Source organism: Patella vulgata, chromosome 1 (genome assembly GCF_932274485.2).
Source record: "Patella vulgata chromosome 1, xgPatVulg1.2, whole genome shotgun sequence".
NCBI lineage: Eukaryota > Metazoa > Mollusca > Gastropoda > Patellidae > Patella > Patella vulgata.
In genome coordinates this window covers 29,912,806-29,934,984 of record NC_065879.2, presented here as the reverse complement: position 1 = coordinate 29,934,984, position 22,179 = coordinate 29,912,806, and the positions used below count along the sequence as shown (strand labels likewise).

Here is a 22,179-nt window from a genome sequence, read left to right as displayed (position 1 = left end):
ATAGGCGCGCGTGTCCTAAAGGCTTTAGCATGAAACACTGATATCAAAACTGCGCAGTGCCTAGTATTTAATCAAAATGAATAAGTCTGGACGACCGATTTGTAAACGATATATATGCATTGATAGAGATGAAATAACTTCGACACTGTAAGTAACCATAAAATATATTTTAAACTGTGTAATAAGGCTTTCTATGGAAATAAAGCGTTATTCGTTGTTTTACAGAGCTAGAAGCAATTTTCGGAGAATGACCCGGGAGAGCTTAACGCGGCTAGACACGATTTTTTGACGACATTAAATTTCACATACACAGAGAATAACGCGCTCGCTAATCTGGAAAATATCTAGCTGATAAGTTATATTTTATAATATGCATGAATGGATGCACTGTGCGTGTAAAAGATAACGTTCTAAACATTGTTTCAATAATGGCATTTAATAATTGAACTGGAATGCTTGATAATGACTAGAGAAGGCTAGTCGAAACGTCAATCAGTAATAAGCTGTAATTGTATTCCATGTGACCTGTATGTTCTAAAAGTTATAGTTTTCATTATTAATGTAAATTGTAATTTAAAATAATTAAGCTTCAAAAAGACTAACGGCCAGTCAATAAATAAAAATCTACTGAATTCCTGTTTCTTATCTGTCGTTTATATCAGTTATAACACTTGATGTTTTCCCACACATAACAAAATCATTTAATACGAGATTTGTTCAGGTGAGTTGTTTTATATAAATTCACATAAGTAAAAATCACCGAAAGAGACTCTCATTTTTTTATCGACGTATATTTGATATAAACGAACTACATGTAGTCATTTACTGTCGTTTTACCAAACGGACCTAGGATCTAGTTGCATGGGTGGTCTACAATCTGGAATGTATACGATGAACTAAAGCGGAAGAATTTTGCTAGGTCAATGGCATCAAAAATTACATGTACATCTACTCATTGACAGAATGTGCCAAATTTATCTTTTAAGTTGTGTATTGGCCCGGATTTCCTCTACAATTCCAGAAGCTTTGGAAAACGTTGTTCTCGTATCTTTTTATTGAGAATAAATGTTTTGTGAAAACATCTCATTTCATTTAACCACTATTTCTATGATTTCTGACCGGAATTCTCTATATAGACAAGCGCTGTTCTGGTCATTTTTCAGCTGTAATTGCTAGTTAGGGAAAGAAGAATGATCTTAAACCATGTATATGCCTTGAACGTTAGCACACAAATTAATCATAAAATTATAATACCGCATTTACATACCCATTGTATTTGAAACAAGACCATCTGTTACATTTGTTTCTAATAGGTTTTTATCAGTTCATGTATACAAACTAGGACCGGTATAAATCAACATAACATACAACCTGTAACAATTCCTTCATAATCATTGATTCGCCATACGTTCAGTGTATATATCGTAAACGTTTGTAATATAACAATGGTTTAGGAAAACGGATATTAGAATTCTAAAATGGAAGACAATGACGATGATAAAGTAAGTTTATGCAATTCTAGGGGGGGGGGGGGGGTCGGGTTGGGTTTGGGGTGGAGCGTGGGTGGGGGAGGGGGTATTTGTTTGTGTTCGAGAAAATTAACTTCTTTATGGGGCCCCACCCTACGATACTCACAGGTTCTTTCTCAGTCCTCCCTTCAATGCAAATCATATAGTTATGTTATAGTATTAGTATTATACCATCTGAACGGAGGTGTGTCATGCACGAAGCAGCACGACACACTTACACCTATACCCAAGATTTTTATATTACTAAATGGAATGTATATCATCTTGGCATGTAAGGAACCTCTAGAACTGAAATGGTGGAAATGCGGAGTTATTGCCGCTGACTTATGAACAGTGTTTAAAGGGTATATCTCTTTGTTACTCACAAAAGTTGGATGGTGATAATCATTTACAGTTCACGTCTCAAAATATCAATATTTTAAAACCGATAAATTCATAAATCCCAATACCCTGTGGTTAAAACGTGAGATGAAGAGTCCTGTTAGGCGTATTTTTTTTTGCTTGGTAAACTATTTTCAGTTGAAATAAAACATCAACACTCGTCAGAATTGCAACTCAGCAGAGTATGGCTGGTATGAGTGTGACGAAACTGTTAAAATTTGGATTTTTTTTCTGTTTTTGTTTAAAGGCGTTAATAATTAAACCGTTGCAGATTCTTTATGATGTGTTTATTATCTAGTTTATACAATGCAGAGCCACTATTCTTTAATTACCAACTTAGAGGACGATTAACGATGGCTTTCCTTTAATTAGATCAGAAATAACGTTTTAACAAGTATAAATCTCAAAAGCCAAATCAACAGTACTGTTAAAACTTGAAATTTAGTCAAATCAACACTTAAAGCTTATAATCCACTCAAATCAACATTAAAGCCAGTCAAATCCAGGCCATACCCCTTTTCTTGAATTCGGTGAGTATGGCGCCAGCTCTATAAACAGACTATCCGTGGATTTTCAAGACTATGTTCCCCATGCCAGTAGCAAAAATAATTCTTTTAACGTTTGACGGTGGGTTATTAGCAAGGAATGGTAATAGATTCAATTATAACCGCAACTTCTCGTTTACTGGACCAGAAACTGGCCCCTACGCGCTATTCATTCTGTTGTTGCTATTGATGTTGTTCTTGAGGACGACAATTTTCGAAAAAAAAACTAAATATTTAAATTTGTTTTTAGTTGGAAACGAGGTTTTGTGGGCATGAGGAAAAAATTGTTAAGATGGAGGTAAAACCGCGACCAAAATCTACAGGAATAACATTTCAAGACTATGGAATTTCACCATCCATGCCACTGATGCATAACAAATTCATAGGACAGGTAACATATAATATTTCATGTATATTTTAACACCTTTCATTAAAAAAAAAAATAATAAAAAAATAACGACTCGTTATGGAGGGGATTAATCAGGACAAGAAATGCTTCTATAAATTTTGTATTGAACAATGGAAGAATTAGCCTCCCAAGTACAAACATTCGATAGGGGTCAAGGACTACCCTTTATGCACGCGTTAAAGATTTGTTAAGAAAACTGTGCAACGGTACTCGATATAACGCACCTCCCCAATCATAATACGTGAATATCAATACCCTTTGGTTGTTTAGTTTTTTGAAGCTAAACATATGTTGATCCAAGATTATCCCCTTTTTAAACAAGACGCACGGATTAGCTTAATTAACTGGTTTGTGTAGCTCCACATTTTTTAGCTGTTAGTTAAATTACTAACAACACTTGGAAATGACATAGTTGTTCTCGGAAGCCATCTAGTTAAATCTTTAAATTGCTGTAATTGTTTATAGGCCAATCATCGCTAGCTTATTCTACTTTTACTTTGACAGGATCCTGTTTTAGCATATTAGCTGATACATATATATATATATATATATATATATATATATATATATATATATATATAACAACGGGTTTCCGTAAATAATTTTCTTGTTACGATATAACACGGATTTAAATTGAACTTTGCCAGAGTACTTCTAACGGATAGTATATCCTTCTTATACCCGTGTACAGTGAGAGTATCAAGACAAAGCAAGTGGCGAAACACTTAAGATAATGTGAGATAAACGTAGCTACGTGAAAAGCTCAATTAGATCGACGTGACCTACTTATAGATTGAACAAAACTTTACTGTGAATGGGTGGGTGCTCGCGGCCGTCAATATGTCGGATACGCAGGTTATTATTCATGAAACGCACGATCAACCGTTATCGTTTGCGGATTTAGGGATACCCACAGGTCCATCAATAAGTGAAGGTGTTATTGGGAAGGTGAGTTTATCTAAAAACAAATTTGTTAGTCAATATTAATGTAACATTATCATGGAGTATAATACGAAACTAAGGAAATGTTTATATATACTTTAACATGTGACCGGAGTCATGCGGTTATTATACATGTGATATGATCTAGATTTCGATGTATGGATAACAATTTCTGCCCAAATATGCAGTAAGCGTATACAACCATGTGAAAATTTGACGGATAATAATAAAATATACATTTAAATATGATAATAGTTTCTGGTTTTACAAAGATCAATTCAAAATGAGTAGATCAAACCACGTTATTATGATATAATTAATGTACGGATGCTTATAAGCTAGCCATTATTAGAAGTTAAAGAACAAAATCAATATATTATGTACGAGCGTTCCATTTAGTACCGGGATCACTTTAAAGGGGTCATGGCTTTATTTTGTTAAATCGACGATATGGTTCTTAGCTCGCGCTCCCCACCCCACTCCCCAAAGGACACTGAACAATTATGTTTGTTTAAAGGGTAGTAAGGAACATTTCAGCATTACAGTGATATTTAGATGTTAGATATTCGCCCCTCCAGAATAATTTCATACACCCCACCTTTTCAATTTTTAAGGGGTTTTGTCTTTTGCAAGAAATTATTTTAAAACTTAGCAATGCTATTTGAACATCTGGATTCTTTTAATTTCTTTGATTTCCTGACCACTGCTTCATCCATTTTCAACACGTCATGCGGGGGTATTACGACAAACATCAGAGAAAGCAAATTGTGTATAGCTGTCCGGATGGGACAGAAAAAAAAACATGACACTGTGGTGGTGTCGATTATATGCTGCACTTATGGATATTGATTAAAACCTAAAACAAATCTCCATACAGTTTTTATCTTATCTTAAACTTTCGTAATAGTTGTATTAGTGAGCATGTTACACCTTGCTAATGATTTATAAGTGAAATAAGTATAGTGCTGTGATGTTCCCCAAGATAATAATCTACACTATCTAAAACCAGTATTTTGTATGAAACTATAGCCCGTGAATGGGTTAGCGTTTAAGGTTACTCTGCACTATTTTTCTTACTTTACACATGAAAAACTTTTATCAATTATATTCGCGTTATTATTATTCTAGCCTGTATGGTTCTGTCGTCAACCCGTCCACCCGTTGTACCCTACACGAAGCGAATTATTGAAATAAAAACCGAACCGTGTGTTAGTCCAGAAATGGCATAGTTTGTGTTGTCGAGTAGACGTTACCCCCCCCTCTCTCTCTCTCTTGATTAGGCAAATTTAGGTAGGTGTGGTCGTTACCCCCCCTCCCTCTCTTTCTCTCTTGATTGGGCAAATTTAGGTAGGTGTGGTCTTTATGCAGATTTGTTTAAAGCAATAACATAAAACCTTACGGATGAGAAAGGGTACCTAGATTGAGCAAATTCAATAACTTGGTGGTTTCCAACCAGATCTTATAGAGGTGTTGATTAGTTGATACCTGTCCATCTCTGTTCAAATCAAGTCACTTGACTTTAAATGAAATGAAATGAAATTGGGTTTAACGTCCTACTGTTCTGCTCCGAACTGGGCTAATGATGACGGACATGACTTTACAGGAGCACGGACACTTTGAAGATGCAAATAACAAAGATTGATGTAGCCTAATATGGCTATCCACATATTTTATAAAGGACCTGCATTAATAAAGAAAAGGGCGCCACAGAAAGGTTATTATATCTTACCGTTGTGTTGTCTATTTTTAGTCCAGAAGATTAAAAGATTTAGAAATAAGTGAGTTATTATATGTTGTCCTGTCATGTCTGTCCATATTGGCAACCATCGTCCTCTCCATTTACAAGATGGCCACCATAAGCACGTTCGATTCTGACTTTACCTTCGCCCTCATACTCATAGTAAATGCAAGTAAGTAAAACATTATTTACAAAGATTATCATTATTTATTTTTTTTATGAACAAAGAAACAGTATAATTAGGATACCAAGGATTTAACATCGGGTAGTTGCACAGTATGGATGACTTAAGATGTGTTTGATGGAAAATATTCGAGTGAATCCGGAATTCGGTTTGAATCCATTCTCTGTTTCTACTTCTTGTCAAATCTGAAAATCGAATTCTTTAATTTATAAATAAAACTCAATTCAAGAAGACATTGACGTCTATCATTCAAAGCACACCCTAATCCTCAGATTTTAAAAAAAGAGTAATAGATGGATAATAAATTCGACTTTTTATTTTTTTTTCTTAACAGTTTTCTGTACGTTCTATGTGGTGCATGGTGTATTAAAAGAACGGGCGTATGAAATAGTTATATTTATGATAGCTATATTTGGTATATTATTGTACAGTATAGTTAATTATTCTGTACAAGTTGATACCAGAGGACCGGTTAAACTGGTGAGTAGACTCTTATCAAATTCGCGTTAAAGGCCACTCCCTGTTTTCATTTGTGTATATGAGAATGGTTTGAATAACTCGAAATTAAATGAATTATATTAAACTTACATTTGGGCTATTTGGCGCGAAAAATTTATTTTGAATGTGTTTACTTGGAAGTTGCGAGGCGGGTGAGGGAGGTGCATTTTGCTTAGACAACGGTGTTTCCACCTGCTCTTTTTGAAATTCCACCTATCGCGGGTTCTTGTTTATGTTTACATGGAACGGACTGTTTTTGTTCTATCATGCCCAATCCGAATGGCCTGACAGAATTTACTCGGCTGGCCTTAGCTACAATTAGCTACTGTGTTTAACGCTACAATTAATACAGTCTAAGACTCCTTACGCAAGTTCAAATAGGTTCAAACGCACAATTGTCAACACATATCATTACAGTTTGTATTGAAACAAGTAATTCTATCAAAAATAGTGAAGACTGGGGAACTAAAATAGTTACCGAACAGTTTTTCTTTGTGGTAATTATGCGTTCTACATTTTCAAAGCTATGTTTCTTATAATGTGAAAGCCGCCATGACACCGACCAGTTGAAATAAGTTCGGTAGGAGAGAAATTTCGCGTAGCAGTTAGGTTTCATATCATTTAATTATGCGGTAAGGCTTCACCTTTATTTCAATTGGAATGGGTTTACTATATGTTAAGCTATGTGCAGTACAGTTTTGGGTCAGTTTAGGTGTAAATTAAGGGAGCCATAGGCCAGTAACCTTTTTGTAGTCATTTGAATAAAAAACTTGCGCAAAGGAACTCCGTAGGACGAGCCACTACTGTGGCTGGAGTAAGGTGGAAGACATCAGTAGTGGAAGCATTTCTAGGCTGGCATTAGCCCAGACAAATTAGGAATAGGCCTAGATAAGCAGTATGCAATTATTGCACGACGTTACAACAAAACAAAACATAGCTGCAGTAACATAGTCGCTGTATGTATTTGGTTATAGTATCGTACACTAAAATGAAAATTTAGGAATGGGGATTAACGTCTCGTCAACACAATGAAGTGACTTGGTTTTTTTTTAAACGTCTTGCCTCTCTGCACTAACCGGATTAATGATGACGTCATGCCGTATGCTACGAAGGAAATTTTGCTTGGACAGCGGCGTTGCAGCTTATTTCGTTTAGACACGTAGCGGCAAAATAACGCTTTTAAGAGTAGGCCTACAATTTGGATAAAGATTCCGTCTATCCGTTGCTTAATATACCTGATTAAATGAACAATCTGCCTAGCAGTTTGACTCTGTACTGTAGTGTGCCACACTACTAGCACACTAGTAATAGTAGCAATAACCCATTTGTTTTTGTTTTTCAGTCCCGTTTGATTATTGTATGTGTAATGAGCCCAGTTCTAATCGGATTAAGCGGATGGATTGGTTGGGGATACAACAGTTCTGGCAATCTGATTTTCAGAACTATTGGTGCCAATACAGAGCTCCAGAGCATTTGTAAAAAGCTTTTTATGTTTCTTGATTGTTTAAAACTTGATTTACAACTTGGGGTAAGTTTACATGTATACTGGCGTATAGGATACAAGTAAGGACATCCAGGGGCAGACAGGGTAGCTCTGGACTCTCGGACCAACGGGTTTCCTTGGGTCACATTTCTTACGACGACAATAGGACATAAGTATACATAGTATACATGTATAGTATACTGCGAAGTACAGTACATACAAAATGATAAATTTTAGTGTATATGTGAACTATCAACAGTGAACTCCAATTGAAAATTTGTTGGTGAGCGCAATGTAACTGCTCAAATTCTATATCACTTGATGCCCACGCCCTGGCCAGCGAACTTATCCACTATAACCTCCATTTACAATTATTGAAATATATAAAGCTTCATTATATTTGTTTGAAAATGAACTGACAAATGTGTTATAATTTCCAGATAAGTATGGTGATCTTTATTCTGAATTCTGGATTCAAAATTGATAATGAAGATATTGTTATTTTATCTGTTGGTGGAGTAATAACTTTAGTATGGTTTGGAGTCGGATATTTTAGTGTAAGTATATCCTACAATCAACCTATAAAATCATAGAGAAGTAAAACAATGGCTAATTTTGACAAGCAATTCAATCTAATCGTATAACAAGTAATGTTTTAAACAATCATGATTTATTCCTTTAAGGGCCATGGTGATTCATGGCATGGGCCCAAAAGAAACTATGTTATTTTTCCAATTCGATTCTCATTTCTCAATGGAACCCTGAAGCTGCGTTCACTCTAGGGGGGTTTAATCGGAATTGAATTCAGAATAAAGTCTTATTCCTGACTTTGGAGTCACACTCAATTCGATAAAAACCGAACTGAATCTGAATTAACGAATCCGAATTCAACCCGGAACAATTATTCCGAATCGGGTTATTCACAGTCAAGATTTGAGTGTGACACGCTTGATTCAGATCAACAGTTTTACCGGAAACAATAACTTTGCGCGCATGTTGGGGTGTAGCCTACATAGCTGTAGCCCTTCGTCACTGAAACAAATGTTTCCGTAACATAACCAGCTAACGATAGGTTGTCAGGCAACGAAACATATGCCCTCAGCAGCTAAGGCCTCCGAGCAGTCAACAAGGGTTGTGGCATAATTTTCATTTTGTCAGTAATGCAAACATTTACAACACACTAAATTATGATTACGAGTTCTAGCTATACTAACATTTAATATCATGGGCCATAACTCTGGCAGTAATTATCGTAAATCGTTCAAAATCAATTGACTGCTTCATACATGACCTTAAACACTGCATAAATATCATGGGCCATAACTTTGGTAGTAATTATCGTAAATCGTTCAAACTCACTTTGCTTGTTCATCCATGACCTTAAACACTGTGCATAAATTTAAAGTCAATCAGATATTAACATTAGCCTCTAGCGTCGGACGGGGCGACGACAATATACGACCACATTTCAATGTGGCCATATACAATTCCAAATACAAAAGATAGGTGTGTTCAGACCACAGCTGACCATTCACGGTCTAGAACTTGGGGGCTGGGCAGTTAAGCTTTAGTCGTTTCGAATCTAGTGGAGTCTAGCCTCTAGTATGTATTGTATATAGCTGGATGAAAATGACAACAAAATGTATTGATTTACATTATGTATGATTGTTTCTGAAAGGATTTGAATTATGAAATAGTAGCCTCGATGGTTCAGTGAGTAAGAAGCTGGCTCCCTAGTCTGGTGGTCAAGGGTTCGCTCCCGTTGTTGACCGAAAACGTTCATCGTGATTTTCCGGCGTGGTTTCCCCATGTCAGTACTGCAGGGCGGAGCGCCTGAGAAGGACAGCTGTCTAGTCGTCCGGATGGGACGGAAGACAGAGTTCCCGTGTACACATTGACGTGGACGTAAATAATCCCTTGATAGTTGGAATTCGATAAAAGCGTAGGCTGTAGCGCCACTGTTCTAGGAAATGGTCTATGCCCGTCTTTATAAGCCCAGTCGGACCAGAACAGTAGGAAATTTAACCTACTTCATAACATTTCAATTATGGAATGTATCTTCGCTAGTACAGAGTAAAAATGAAGTACATGTACATACGTGTTGACGTATAGCAAACGCTACCAAAAGAGTTATCATCCCCATTCGCATTTGATTTCGTGCACAGCGCTGCATGGCAAGGTGTCGAAGATGTAAGACCCGGCGTCGCTGATGTAGCCTTGCTTGCCTCAGGAAATTAAACATAAGCAACATAAGATCACCAATACGAATTCTGGCGCATCCATCTTGGATATGATTGATCTTCACTGCGCATTCAGTGTGGCGCTTTTCATTCTGAATTCAATTCGAATAAACTGTAATGTGGCGCACCGCGTTTAAACCGGGAAAAACCAATCCGAATTCAGGAGACCGGTCTCCGGAATTCGCATTGAATGCGCATTCGGTGTGAACGCAGCTTAAGAAAGTCGCGCAGAGCTGTTAAGGTCAATTTGCAATCGTATTTGCGCTCATTTTAAACGACCCTTTACATTGCGATGTTTATGTAGGAATGTCCTCTATGACACATAATTTTAAATAGTGGTGTTTTAAGACAGCACAGTCGTAATCTATAGTTCATCATGAATGTGGTTAGAACCACTTACGACTGTTCAAGTGGGATTCAGTAACAATCTCGTGGGTATGGTCACGAGGCGAAGAAGCCTATGGATTTTCAGGGATTTCCCATAATTACTGCAAGGGGTATGGCCTTTGAAATTAGAAACCTACCATTGCCGATAACTCGAAAAGTTAAATTTATCACTGTTACTGGTACATCTTGAAGAACTAGAAGTCAGTCAAATTTTAATTATTTATGATAATTACTTAATGGGTTGTTACTCTTGATCATTTTAGTGTATTGTAAATGCTCACATTACCTACAAAACATATAAATTTGCGATAACCCCTATGTATCGTACGGACGAATTAGCTGCTGTTGGCGTATGTATCGTTACCTGGCAACCTATCTTTATACCCTTTTTAGCGAATGAGTCGATGGACTCGTCTGGTATTGGTTTTATTTTTCTATTGTAGACCCGGCATGAGGATAAAGTGGGATCATGGATATTTATTATTGGAGCTCCAGCGGAACCAGCATACGTTATATTTAAAATGATCCAGGTAAACTATAATTAACCTATAGTTTTGCTCATTAAGATGGCGGGGTAATTCGACAATAGAGAATATTGGCCCCACGCATTTAGTCGGCTTTGGCAAAATTTGGTACGGGTTTTTTTTTGTTGGGAATATTTAGGCTGTAGTCATATTGTCATTCATAAAAATGATGACTTCATGTAAGGTAATTTTCCACTTTTCCTGCTTGCTCCTGTAAAAGGTTTCCTATTAACTGGTACTCTAGTAGGATATATATCCACTGATCCAGCAGTCTGCCAAATCTTAAGCTAAAAGTCGTTTGATAATCATATAGTATCAGAAATGAGTAAACATTAAGGTTGGGTACATTTTATATCCATTTGCTCAGATATTACGAAACTATTTTTAATTTTTTATGTAGGGGATGGTGGGGGGGGAGTGAGGAAGATAACGCGGGAGAGGGGTAAGGCACTACAATATTTTAGTTTATCTCATACTTATTGAAAATTTTGCGATGTAGATTTCATTACTGGTCTAATGCTATGCCCTTATCTCAAAATTGCCCTACCACAGCGTGCTCTCATTGTATATCTTTAACCCCAAAATCATTTAATTTTAGTCAAAACAGGAAGAAGATACAGGACAACGTCACTTAGTAGCGGCAACAATAGCGGCTGGTGTTTTAGCTCTAGTAACTAGAAGTATATTGATGGTTTTATTATATTTAGTTTACAAAAATTACGGCAAAGGTTTAAAAGAAAAAGGTAAATACACAAACATAATTACATTTTTCTTTCTAGAACTAATGGGAGTGGAAAGTTGTCTTGATTATCAAGGCAAAATTCCCCCCTCCACACACACACACATTTTGTTTTCTATAGCCCAAAGGAACTTTCAAAACCAGCAACGTTTTAGTTTCAACATGAAAATGGCGTACATGTATTTGCCAAATTTTAAATTGACTATAATGAATTATAGGATCAATAGGATTTTTCTTTAACAAGATAGGACTGTTCACAGATTCCACGTGTTTTAATTTAAGATTTTATTTTAACATATTTAGACATAGGACTTTGTAACAGATGCAACTACTTTTGTTTCTTATTTCAGAATTTGGAATTAAAGAGCCCCGAGCGAATCCAACAAATGAAAGTACAGTAAACAATCAGTCAAACAATCAGTAATACCGGGTCAAATGCTGTACAAATTAAATTCCCATATCAGATATCTAAAGTTACATGTATAATTCACAATGTACAATAATGAAGGCGCTGGGGTCATATATATATATATATATATATATATATATATATATATATATATATATATATATATATATATCTACGATTGTTAAACAACCAAAGAAATGGAAATCATAAAAAATATGTACATTTAGAATGTTCAAAGTTCCATTTCTATGGTTTAACAGGAATTGAGAGTCTTATCAGAATCTTTGACCGTTACAAAGAACAAGCAGTTTATTAGTTATTATGGCACAGTGCCAAGTTTTAATAATCCCCATAATACGTTATTACAAAACGGTGGTAAATATTAATACCCCGTTTTACTTTATTAATAGAGTCTTTGCAAATGTTCCGTAGAACATCCCCGTTTTGCTATGCACTGAAAACCAGTCTCTCCAAATGACGTTGATAAACTTATGCACAGACCACATGTTTGTGTTTTAGTGTAAATAAACCACCCGCCGTGTTTTAAAAAATTTTTTTATTATTGTTTTGTTTTGCGAGTTGTTGATCATTTTTGTGATATTTGTCTTGAAATTACAATTTTATCATCCAGTTTTGGACAATCACAGTTCACTATAATAGTTGATGTGTATTGTCTAATGCTATTTCTTATAACTTGTAATTGCATTCTTACTCAAAACAGATATGTCTAAATTAACTATTTTCAGAATAAACAGAAACAATTTAATTTAAGTACTCCCATCAAAAGCACACATTGGTGTGCACGTAAAATAACCCCTGAATTTGGACTAGGCCGTAGCATCGCTGTCCTGGTAACATTTCCCTCACAGCACAGTTAGTTAAACTCCATTTGAACATTTTGGCCCAAAAATTATTCATTATAATCCAAACAGAAGTTATGGCCATTTAAAGTTTACATTGTTTTCGATTGATTTAACACCACCGTCTTGAGGTTATCTGAAAGCGTTTGAAGACCTTTGTGATGCACTGAATTCTTATACTAATTTACACGAACTGTTTAGTTATAATAGAAATATATTTTAGGTTGGAATGTTCAAAGTTTACGTTACATGTATTCAAAGTTTATTCAGAGCTCAAACGTTTGTTATTTATTTAGTATGTATACAGTGATAATTTTACTTACTCAATATGAAAATAATGTTCATATGTAATAAAGTTAGTGATTGCATTACTATAATCAATGAAGTTGCTTTGTTATATTAAGTTAGCTTTTGTATAATTAGTGCAGTGGCTTTGTTATATAAAGTTAGCTATTTTTCACCACTATAATAAGAGCCGAAACATAATATATCTGTCGATATATATATTATTCAATACAGTACTTGGTACATTATTTTCGATAAACAATGAACACCAATTATAGCACCATTATATATAACAGCTAATAATCATTACATATTGTTACATTATTATAGACATTGCGGTACTCAGTTCTTTCACTAATTATTTAAATATCTATTTCTTATTAAATTATTATTGGTGCTAATGTATGTATATATTATTTAATATTTGGTCACTGTTATTTTCGTAACTAATTATCGTACGTGACAATAATAACTAATACATTATTACACTAATTATTAACATTCCCACTTTAGTCATAATTATTTCCAGTTTATTCATTATCCATAATTAATAGAGCATTATATAGAATTTGATATATTTATTCAGTTCTTTTGAATCATAACAGCATTAATTTTACTTGATAAATAAGTCTTTTTAAAAACAATTTTATATGCCCACATAGAAACGTGGTCGTATATTGCTGTCGCTCCTGTCGATCCATCGCCTCCTTCGGTCCATTCGTCGTCCACAATTTCTTGTGAACACTCTACAGACTATATTTATCGTCTGACTGTTTTGAAATTGATATATGTTGTTTACATTACTGAGATGAAGAATTCTATTTAATTTCAATAATTTCCATTAATTCCTTCTGGAGTTATGGCCCTTCTTTCACTTTGTTGAACCTTGTGAACGCTTTAACGACAAAGGTTATCATCCGATCTGTATGAAATTCATATACCCAATTTAAATTAGTGAAACGAAGAAGCCTATTCAATTGCAGCAATTTGCTTTAATTGCGTCTACTAGAGTTATGGCCTTTGTTTGCCTTTCTTGAACCTTGGGAACGCTCTAACGAGAAAAGTTATTATCCAATCTGTATGAAATGTAAATGCATTATTTAAATTGGTAAAACGAAAAAGTCTGTCTAATTTCAGCAATTTTTGTAAATTACTTCCAGAGTCAAGACCCTTGTTTGAATTTGTAGATCTTTGTTAACCCTCAAACAACGAAATGATAATCGGATCTGTACCAAATTATCTTGTAAATGCCGCCCATTACCCAAAAAAGCATAAATTTGCGATAACCACACGGGCGATTTAACTGCCGTGACTCTCCTTTATGGCTAGTATACTAATTAATATTGTGCAGGTACTAATTTACCTGAATAATGGATGCAAAAACTGACAAGGAAATGTGTCTAGTCTGTCGGACGGGACGAAAAACCGAGGTGTATACAAATTGGCAGTGCACGTAAAAGATCCTTTTACATTTGTATAATTAGAAGAAGTACAGGTTCTCCCACATGATAATCGTAATATTTTCTTTGTTGTGCCCTCATGTTAGTATTTTAAAACATTTTGACGAGATATTTAACCCCGAACGTTAAACCCCATCCTTCCCTTTTCTTCGAGTGATAAATCAAGTCATTTTTAAAATTGAAAGTTATCAAAATATCATAATTGTTATTTGTGAATCGTGAATTATATGTATTTTATATTGTCACAGTTTGTTTTGCAGTATCATTTAGACTGGGACAACATCATTTCTTCGTTCCCATCACTAATGTAATGCAGTCCGATGTTTACAATGTAGCATATTTTTACATCTTGTTAATAAAAATATTTTAATGCAAATATTTGTGATGTTAAATGTTACATTGACAACATGGGCCCCCTATTAGCTCATAAGATAGAAACAAGGCGAGGATGAACGTTGATGATAGGAATGTACAACGTTTCTAACCAGTTAGCTTCTATTTTTAACCAGTTTGCTACTATTTCAGTTAGCCCTATTATAACCACTTAGCTCATTTTATAACCAGTTAACTACTATTAATAACCAGTTAGCCCATATTATAACCAATTAGCTCATATTGTAACCAGTTAGCTACCATTTCAATCCAGTTAGTTCCTATTATAACCGAGTTGGCGCATATTTAACATGCGTGTCCCAAACACCAGAGTTAGGAACATGGTCACCTTTAAAATAATATTTTGAATGGTGTAGCCGCAATTCTTTTTATTTGATCTATTCGGAAATTATATTATTGGCTTTGTTTGGGTTAGTGATAAAATATATTTTATACCTACTTGTAACACTAACAAAAATGACCACCAACTGTATGCAATAATTTACGAACATGAACACACATGGGAATTGAGCTGTCGTTGTGCGATTTTCGAGATTTTGCTTTCTCTAGTCACACATTATTTTCAGTCCCGTGTCTTTGCAACTATTTAAGTTATTGCTCTTGTTGACCCAATCACACTTGATTCGGGGGTCGACCCTAAGCGTCCACTTCGATGTACAGTCCACGGTCTGCAGTGATAGAGCCTTCAGGCAAAATGAAAACCTTGCTAACAATAATGCGGGCAACCCAACTCACAAACACTAAAAGGTTGAATTTGTAATGATCGGCTTTATCTTTTAAAGAATTTTCAATGTTACTACACAGAAGAAAACGGTTTACATATAAACACACTTCGTCAGCATCATATCAACCTACATCTATCAAAAATTCTTCAACATCAAAGCGACACGTATCCAGATTTCTGTCCATCTACAGAAATACCCTAAATCCAATACGATCGACCCACCTTCAGTATCCTATTACTATTACTTATGGTCACATGGTGCAATGAAAAATGCACAAAAGTTGAAATTCTGGTATTGACATTATTCAGTCAAGTGATATAATCCTAATCAGGGTAAATTGATTGATGGAAAGTGATGTATGTAAACAAAACAGTTATATCAACAGTTTTAGTGAAACCCGCAGGTTGCTTGCTTAATTATCTTCTAACTACCATGTAGTCAGTCATTTACCGGGTTTGGAACAGACAAGTGATTTGGGGGCAGAAATGTGCACTCTAAATTAGCCAGATTTAATATTTTAGAGATGAGAATAAAGTTATTTAGTCCTAAAATAATGCGACGTCTGGTTTTAATTGTATTTAGTAGCACAATGTAGCCTGATTGGTGCTAACGAGCTGCACATAAAAGACTATTTCATTTCCAGAAATGCTGGAATTGTTTGAGATTGCAAAGGAATGGAATAAAATGAAATGAATTTTTTTTATCAAAACCGGAAGTGATGTAATTGGTTCAACATGTTCACACATCGTCGTTTGGCCGAAAATCTGACCATACTGATCATAAGGGACAATTAATAAGCATATCATAAACATGAAATTATGTTTAATGCACATCTATATACCGCGTAAATTCAGGCATACGGCTGATTGTTTACATCATGTGGTTTGTTTGACACACGGCAAGTGACATATTTCGTTTGCCAGCTACCATTGATGACGTTGGTCTAGATTTGTTTTTGTGCCTAGTCGGATGTTATACCTTTGAACACGATCTGCTATCATGGACGTCGCAGTAATGCATGTAACTCAAGTTGTTCTATTACGACTCTCATGGGACGACCCCCTTCCTGCGGATCTGTCAGAGACCTGGCAACATTGGCAAAGTGGACTTCAAGCCTTAGAAGAATTGTAAGTACCAAGATGTTTTAAACTATCTCACTTTGAAGACATTAGATCAAGCGAGCTCCATTTATTCTCCATGCTAGTACCTTAGGATATTGTGGAGCTGTTTACCCCAGACAGAAGGACATACTCTATAATATTGATATAGCACTCGTGGTGGGGAAAAGTCGAGTGGTACCGCTGAAAGCGATCACCATTCCGAGATTGGAACTAATCAGCGCCGTAACCATGGTTAAACATGCATTATGCAAGAGCAAAATCTGCTTATTACAAGTCTTTCTTTAGGCCTGAAATGTTATCTAAATTATCAATTAGACATTAATTAACTTATCCAGACCATAATAAACTCTCGATGTCAAGGCTAGCCTTCGATGTTGGCTGGATTAGATTCCTATATGCCGCTAACGGCTATTGATAATTAAATCAAAAAAAGTGGATAATCGAGACTGTGCTGTTTATATTAATGATTTTAGTAATGATGACAGAGACTGTGCAAAAAATTCACCCGCTTCTTTCTCGGCTCATAGTGGATCAATTTGACTGAAATTTTCAGCAAATTACTTTTACACTATCTAGTTTTTAACTATTATAGCGAGAACTGCCATCTCTTTATCTTATCTCCCATAATGTATCTTTAAGGTAGCCAATCTACTAAGAAGAGAATTGCGAATTCTACATTTCTGGATTGACAGCACGTGTGTAGTGGGATACATCCACAACGAAGTTAGAAGTTTCAAAATTTTTGTTGCTCATTGTATCCAGTACATACTCGACGAAATCAAACCCAGCTGATATCGCCAGTAGAGGGATTAAACCAAAGGATCTGGATAACTCCATTTGGCTGACTGGTCCCGAATTCTTATCCAACACAGGTGAATTCTGGAATAAATCGGACAACACGGTCTTTAGTGTACATAACAGCGACGTTGAACTTAAGATCCACAACCAAGCCTTTTCTGTTACAAGCCAAGAGACGTCTCCGAAGATACCGGACAATTTTATTATGAACAAGCTAGAGAAAATCAGTTCCTGGCATAGAGTTAGGAAGATTATCTCCGTTTGGATACTTCTAACAATCTTCAGCTGACAATCTTCAGCAAACCGAAACCGACATAATTCGACTACTTCAGGCAGACCACTTTAAAGACGAACTTAAGACATTAGTTAGACATGCAGAAACTAACAACAAACTACCTGCATTGAACAAATCTTCGTCTTTAATTCGACTCAACCCCTTTGTTGACAGTTATCGTATACTTCGAGTTGGGGGCCGAGTATGTAATTGACACAGTCATTCGACGAGAAACATCCTGTCATCATCCCGAAAAGAAGTCATCTTGTTAAACTTCTCATTCGACACTACAAGCACTCGCGGGAAGAAATATAACCCTCAACGCTATACGAAGCAAGTATTGGTTAATTAACGGACCAAACGCAGTTCGACACTACATTTCATCTGTTCCAAATTGCGAGGCAGACCGGAAGTACAACAAATGAATGACCTTCCAGAAGGCAGAGTGGTTGAATCTGCACCATTCCACTACTGGACCTTTCAAGATCAAAGTAAAGAGAGTCGAGGTGAAAAGATATGGTTAATATTTTCACGTTAAGCCACCAGCGCTGTTCACATTGAAATTCTTCACACTATGAAGACAGACCTCTTCCTCTGTGGTCTCAGAAGATTTATATGTCGCCGCTGTGAAGTCAAAGTAATTCGCTCCGATTGTGGAAGCCAGCTATTTGGAGCATCTTCAGAACTATAGAGACTGAAACAAGAACTGGACTACTATGTTATCGGAGAAGACGTATTACGGCAATTCGATTGCGAAGTTAAATTTACACCGAGCGTACCATATGCCCCATATTTTCACGGATCAAGGGAACGACAAATCCAGAGTATTCGACGAGTATTTGAAGCTTTGCAATGGAGACGAGCTCAATATGCCGTTAATGACTTTTGGACGAGATGGAAGAAGGAAGTTCTTCAAAACTTCAAAGAACGACGCAAGTGGCAGGAACCAGTAAGAATTCTGAGGATGGGTGATACAGTACTTCTGGTAGATGACAGCACGTCACGTAATACTTGGCCAATGATGATAATCGAAAGAGTTTACCCCATCGATGATTGTAAAGTTAGAAAGGTCGACATAGTTAAAGTGACACTAAGCGTTTTTCGAAAAATGGGTTGAGTCATGGGTTGACACATAAAATATTAAAACGATTTATAAAACCACAACATAGTTGGTTCTGTGTGGAAAACAAAATATCACCAGATCAATCGTGTTAGGAAAATTACTATTGCATCATTTGGCTTAGTAACCAATCATTATAATTAATTACGTCATATTTGACCCATTAGATAATTGAAAGCTGAAAGCTAAAGGTAGAATACCTTAAGAGCTCTGGCCGTTCGACAGACAGCCGATAAATTCGGGAGAAACCGCCGAGATTCAATTTGTAGGAGAGCCATATGGTGTGTGTTCTGTCAGTAAACCCGATCTGCGAATTAGGGACGGAGAGAAAGAAATATTAATTTTAAGCATTGTAATGTAATTTATGCTTGTAACCCATGTATCCAGTGCTTGATATAAAATGTAGAAACGAACTGATGCATTGTTATTCCTGGTAGATAAAGGTCTTAGCTGATATAAAAATATATACACAACGCGAGTCCTAAGAAGAGAATAAGAAACAAATATAACCATATTTACCGATCACAGGGCTATTAGCATATGTAGCAAAAGAGAATATGCGTCACACGTTGGATGTGGGGGTTTCTTGTTTTTTGTCTTTCCACAACTAACCAGCGACGCATGGCACGCACAGTACTACAAAGAGCATGCCTACTGTTTTACTTTCAAATATTCGAAATAGTCAGTCATTAGACCATTCCGACAATTTATCAAAAGCTTCTTGCATTCCCGTTCTGACCGTACTGTAGTTATTTGCTGCATGCCAGATTGGGCTGTCGTCTGCAAAAACAGCTACGTCAATCAGTTTGTTAATGTAGTTATTAGACTGAAGGTCATTAATCATGATATTGAAAAATGTCTAGATTATAACAGAAACCATTTTCGAGTCCATATTTGTTGCTTATTGAAGGACCTATCTGCCTATCTTTTAGAAGACCCAGTGAAACATTCGTCCTGTTACTCATGTATCTTTTTAAGTAGATCACCAACCCAAACTAAGTCAATTGCCTTCATAGGCGTAGGAGCCGGGGGGGCATTTGCCCCCCCCCCCCTCCAAATTTATTTTCGGGCAATGAAAAATTCGACAACCTTTTTTTTCTATTAACGTGTAGAGAAAAAATATAACTAACTTATTTCTACGAGATCCACACTGCCCGAAAAGTATTTTCTCGTCTTTTTCTTGTCCACTGCATGCCCGAAAATATGCCCGAAGCTCTCTTATGATAGGTATGCCCGAAAAAACGGTTTTGCCCGAAAATAGGTATTGCCCGAAAATTTCCCTTATGCCCCCCTGAATCACTTTGAGCTCCTACGCCTATGATTGCCTTGGTCAGGTCGACGAATACTACACATAGACAATTGTTATTTTTAGAGAGTGAAGTCATGATGTCATGTTATAACCCTACAATTAGTATAATCAACAGTGGAGCGAGTGTTTTTCTCGGTACGATGTTATTAAGTCTCCTTCAAATTTCATCCCAAAGATGTTCAATCGGGTTTAAGTTCGGACTAAGGACTGGCCAGTGCATAACGTTGATACCGTTCTGCTGTAGAAAGTCCCTCGCTACCCTGGCGGTGTGGGCACGGGCGTTGTCAAGCTGGAAAACGTTGTTTCGATGACATGCGAAATGTGGTATGACGTGGGGTCTGAGAGCTTGATTGATGTAGCACACTGCTGTGATGCCGCCTCCTCTCCCTGGACCAAGATTTTGGAACACCACCAAGACCCAATCTCTAGTTCAGGCCGATTCCACCCCAAACCATTATGCTTGGACTTCCCCATGGGTCTCGTCCCATGACACATTGGTCAGAATAGCCATGTCGACGCCATATTCTGGTCCTGCCATCTACAGTCGTTACGCAATACAAACTCTCAACTGTGAACAGAACAGCTCTTTATTGTCTGTGTCGCCAGTTCTGGTGTTGTTGGGCAAACTGTAGACGTTTTCGTCGATGTCGAGGGACGAGGATCGGTCAACGGTAAGGTCTACGGCAATGGATGTTCTCTCTGGTGAGACGTCGGCGCACTGTATCGGTACTGATGGGTCTTCTGTGTGTTCCCACGTGTGCTCTATCAGTTAGGGGGCGATCATCCGTGGTGTCGGTGGCCCGAAAGCGTTTCTGAAGCCTGTAGATGGTCCGAACATTGACCTGGAAGTGATTGGCAAGGGCTTGGGCAGTGTTGCCAGCGTCGAGTCTTCCAAGCGCCTGGTTCCCCTGAGCTGTCGTGAGTCGTGGCATACTGCTGACGTTGTAGTGTGAATGATTTAACCATGGGGGTTCATTTTATAGGGCTGGTCCCGGTGAACAGGTTCAGTTCTGTGTTTGGGAAGGAGCTTTAATGCCCAGGTAAAGTTGGAGATGTTGTCATAAATATACAATAAAAACATTTGGCAAGTTTTATGCAATGCGTCTATTCAGAGTAACATATCAATCCGACGTTTCTTTTGCTGCTTAGTATATCACAACAAAATTGAAACTATGACAGCAACAAGATCAAAGGCTTATGACACAATGGGGTTACGTAGTATACAATAACAAGATAAAACGGGTGATATGGACATATCATTACACTACATACCTTGATTTATATATATAAAGAAAAAAATAAATAAATTGCAAGATATCCTCCCACAGTCTCATATAACAACTTTTGGTCTTCGAAGGAATAATCAATAAACAGAAATTCGCCCATGTATCTGTTATTGCTCGTTACTTCAGTCAGTTATAAAGAAGGATAACTCGTGTTTTCCTTTTGCTTTCGTCACTTCCGTTTCTTCAAATTTTTGTTACGCATCTATCGTAGCAATTAGTGTTTCTGCTACTAAAAAAGCCCAACCTTGATAAAGAATTACTAAAGAATTACAGACCGGTTGCTAATCTTTCTTTTCTTTCAAAAATTATTGAGAAAGCTGTTGCATCCGAATGTAAAAGACATTTGCATAATAACAGACAGTGTTATCAAAGGTTCCCCATCCAACTCAACGGTGTTTTAAAGCACGGCGTGCCGCAGGGTTCCGTTCTCGGTCCTTTATTATTTACCACATACATGTACACAACATCTTTAGGAAATGTCATTCGTAAACAGGGTCTTAACTACCATCTGTACGCCGACGACACTCAAATTCATATAGC

The 22,179-nt window shown here is 36.6% G+C and overlaps 1 protein-coding gene across 2 annotated transcripts; it reads left to right on the top strand.

The window, feature by feature from the left end:
* On the top strand, nt 1-12,137 carry LOC126809052 (uncharacterized). 2 transcript variants are annotated; one of them, XM_050534056.2, is made up of 9 exons: nt 1-147; nt 2,706-2,846; nt 5,557-5,716; nt 6,063-6,208; nt 7,569-7,754; nt 8,150-8,266; nt 10,780-10,866; nt 11,459-11,603; nt 11,950-12,137. In XM_050534056.2, the coding sequence occupies exons 2-9, from the start codon at nt 2,748-2,750 to the stop codon at nt 12,021-12,023; spliced, it is 1,014 nt and encodes a 337-aa protein (XP_050390013.2). In that variant the 5' UTR covers nt 1-147; nt 2,706-2,747; the 3' UTR covers nt 12,024-12,137. The 2 variants fall into 2 exon arrangements, with proteins under 2 accessions (XP_050390013.2, XP_055958860.1); XM_056102885.1 differs by lacking the exons at nt 1-147; nt 2,706-2,846 and adding an exon at nt 3,456-3,812.
* The last annotated feature ends 10,042 nt before the right edge of the window (nt 12,138-22,179 follow it).